The following is a 1,647-nucleotide window of genomic DNA, read 5'->3' as shown; positions in this document are numbered from 1 at the left end:
CACACACACACACACACACACACACACACACACACACACACACACACGTTATTATATTTATTATTATAAATTATTTTCTTTTTAGTTCAAAGTAGATTGGACAAAATATGAAAGTTCTTTAGGCTTTAAGTGGCACACGTAAATATGAATGTTCTAAATTGTTTATTTTTTTGTTTGTTTGTTTATTTTTACAATGTGTGTTGTTTGAAAAAATAAATTTAAAGTAATGTGACCAAAAATTGTTGTTTAATAACGGTTTTGCTGTTTATTGCTCTCAAAACTTTGAACTGGTGGCTTCAAACATTGCTAATACTTTTGAAACGTAAAAATATAAATATCCGGTCTAAACTTTTATTCTGAAAACCCCCTTTGCCCCTGTTCTGGCAATGCTCTGCGTCACTCCCGCTAACCTCGTATAGCTGGAGCGGCTCGCGGTGGCACACGCACCTTGCAGAATATAAACAGACAGTCTTTCCCCACCCCCCAGTCCCCCGGCCCAAGAAAGAAGAGGGACAGCGCTGTTCTCTGAGGACGTTTACGACGCATTTTGTCCCGACATTTCTATATAATGACACATGCGCAATGATAAGTCACGTATCATTGAGCACTTTTAAGTGGATATATGGAAATTCTCCAGCTTTTCTAGTGGGTATACAGCATATACCAGCGTATCACATAGACTACACCACTGCTTAAACATCTGCTTAGTGCACAGATTCCCAGTGGAGGGATGGGTGAAGATTTCAGCTGTGTGGACACTTACTGGACCGAATATTGTTTGGTCAGCACAGACCACCCAAAGCACTGAAAATGGACAGTCACTCCTCCAGATTGTTTCAGTTACTGCAGCTGTGAGTGTGCGTTGAGTGTGAAAGTGTGTGTTCTGGGGACAGATGTTAAACCAGAACTGGAAGTAAGGATTTCCCAAAAATGTAATGATTTGCTGACTATTGAACAGATTTCAGAGGATTTCAAAGCACTGAATGCCTCACATGTATTTCTCTTCTAAATCTATTTACAAGTTCCAGTTAAACGCTGCGTGAAAATAACTTTTTTCAAATCTCCACTAAGCCTTGTACCTGCTTCTATTCTTTTTCCTTGCAATCTTTTTTCTCTGTTTTCCTGGCTGTTTGATGGAGTGTGTGTTTGTGATTCAGCGTGTGCTGGACTTTCATATCGCAGAACAAAAGCAGACTTTCAGGAAAGTAGTAAAATCTACAGAACTGAGTGTTTTTGATTTGTTGTTGTCAAACAAAATCACACCTCAGAACATACAGTATGATCAGTACTAAGACAGAGATTCCTTATAATCAAATGTAGGTCTGAAAACTTTTTTATGATTAATAAAATCAATCCACGACAGCTGTCTTGATGCATAACCCGCCATGTTCTTTTTTTGTCTCTAAATAGGATTAATTTTATGTTTGATGAAAAATGATTGTGTGTAACTGTTCTTTTTGTTTACCTTGGCTGCTTGTGGAGAGCAGGCGACGTGAACTGTGCTGGGCTTTACCCCGTTTGCCTTCGGTCTCTTATAAAGTGCAAAATGGCTTTTACGACGGCCTCGGTCTCCATTGGGCAGAGAACCATTGTACCTGTGCACACACACACACACACACACACACACACACACACACACACACACAC

The 1,647-nt window shown here is 39.6% G+C and overlaps 1 protein-coding gene across 1 annotated transcript in view; it reads right to left on the bottom strand.

The window, feature by feature from the left end:
- The window catches only part of LOC119414082 (E3 ubiquitin-protein ligase pellino homolog 1), a 37,997-nt gene that overhangs the window by 6,108 nt on the left and 30,242 nt on the right, over window positions 1-1,647 (bottom strand). The window contains exon 2 of the mRNA XM_037681207.1: window positions 1,466-1,595. Coding sequence (XP_037537135.1) covers window positions 1,466-1,595 — 130 coding nt within the window. The remainder of the gene's footprint in view (window positions 1-1,465; window positions 1,596-1,647) is intronic.

This window comes from Nematolebias whitei, chromosome 1 (genome assembly GCF_014905685.2).
Source record: "Nematolebias whitei isolate Nwh7 chromosome 1, NemWhi1, whole genome shotgun sequence".
Taxonomy (NCBI): Eukaryota; Metazoa; Chordata; class Actinopteri; order Cyprinodontiformes; family Rivulidae; genus Nematolebias; species Nematolebias whitei.
The sequence above is the reverse complement of the archived record's forward strand: the minus strand, read 5'-3'. Positions and strand labels throughout refer to the sequence as shown.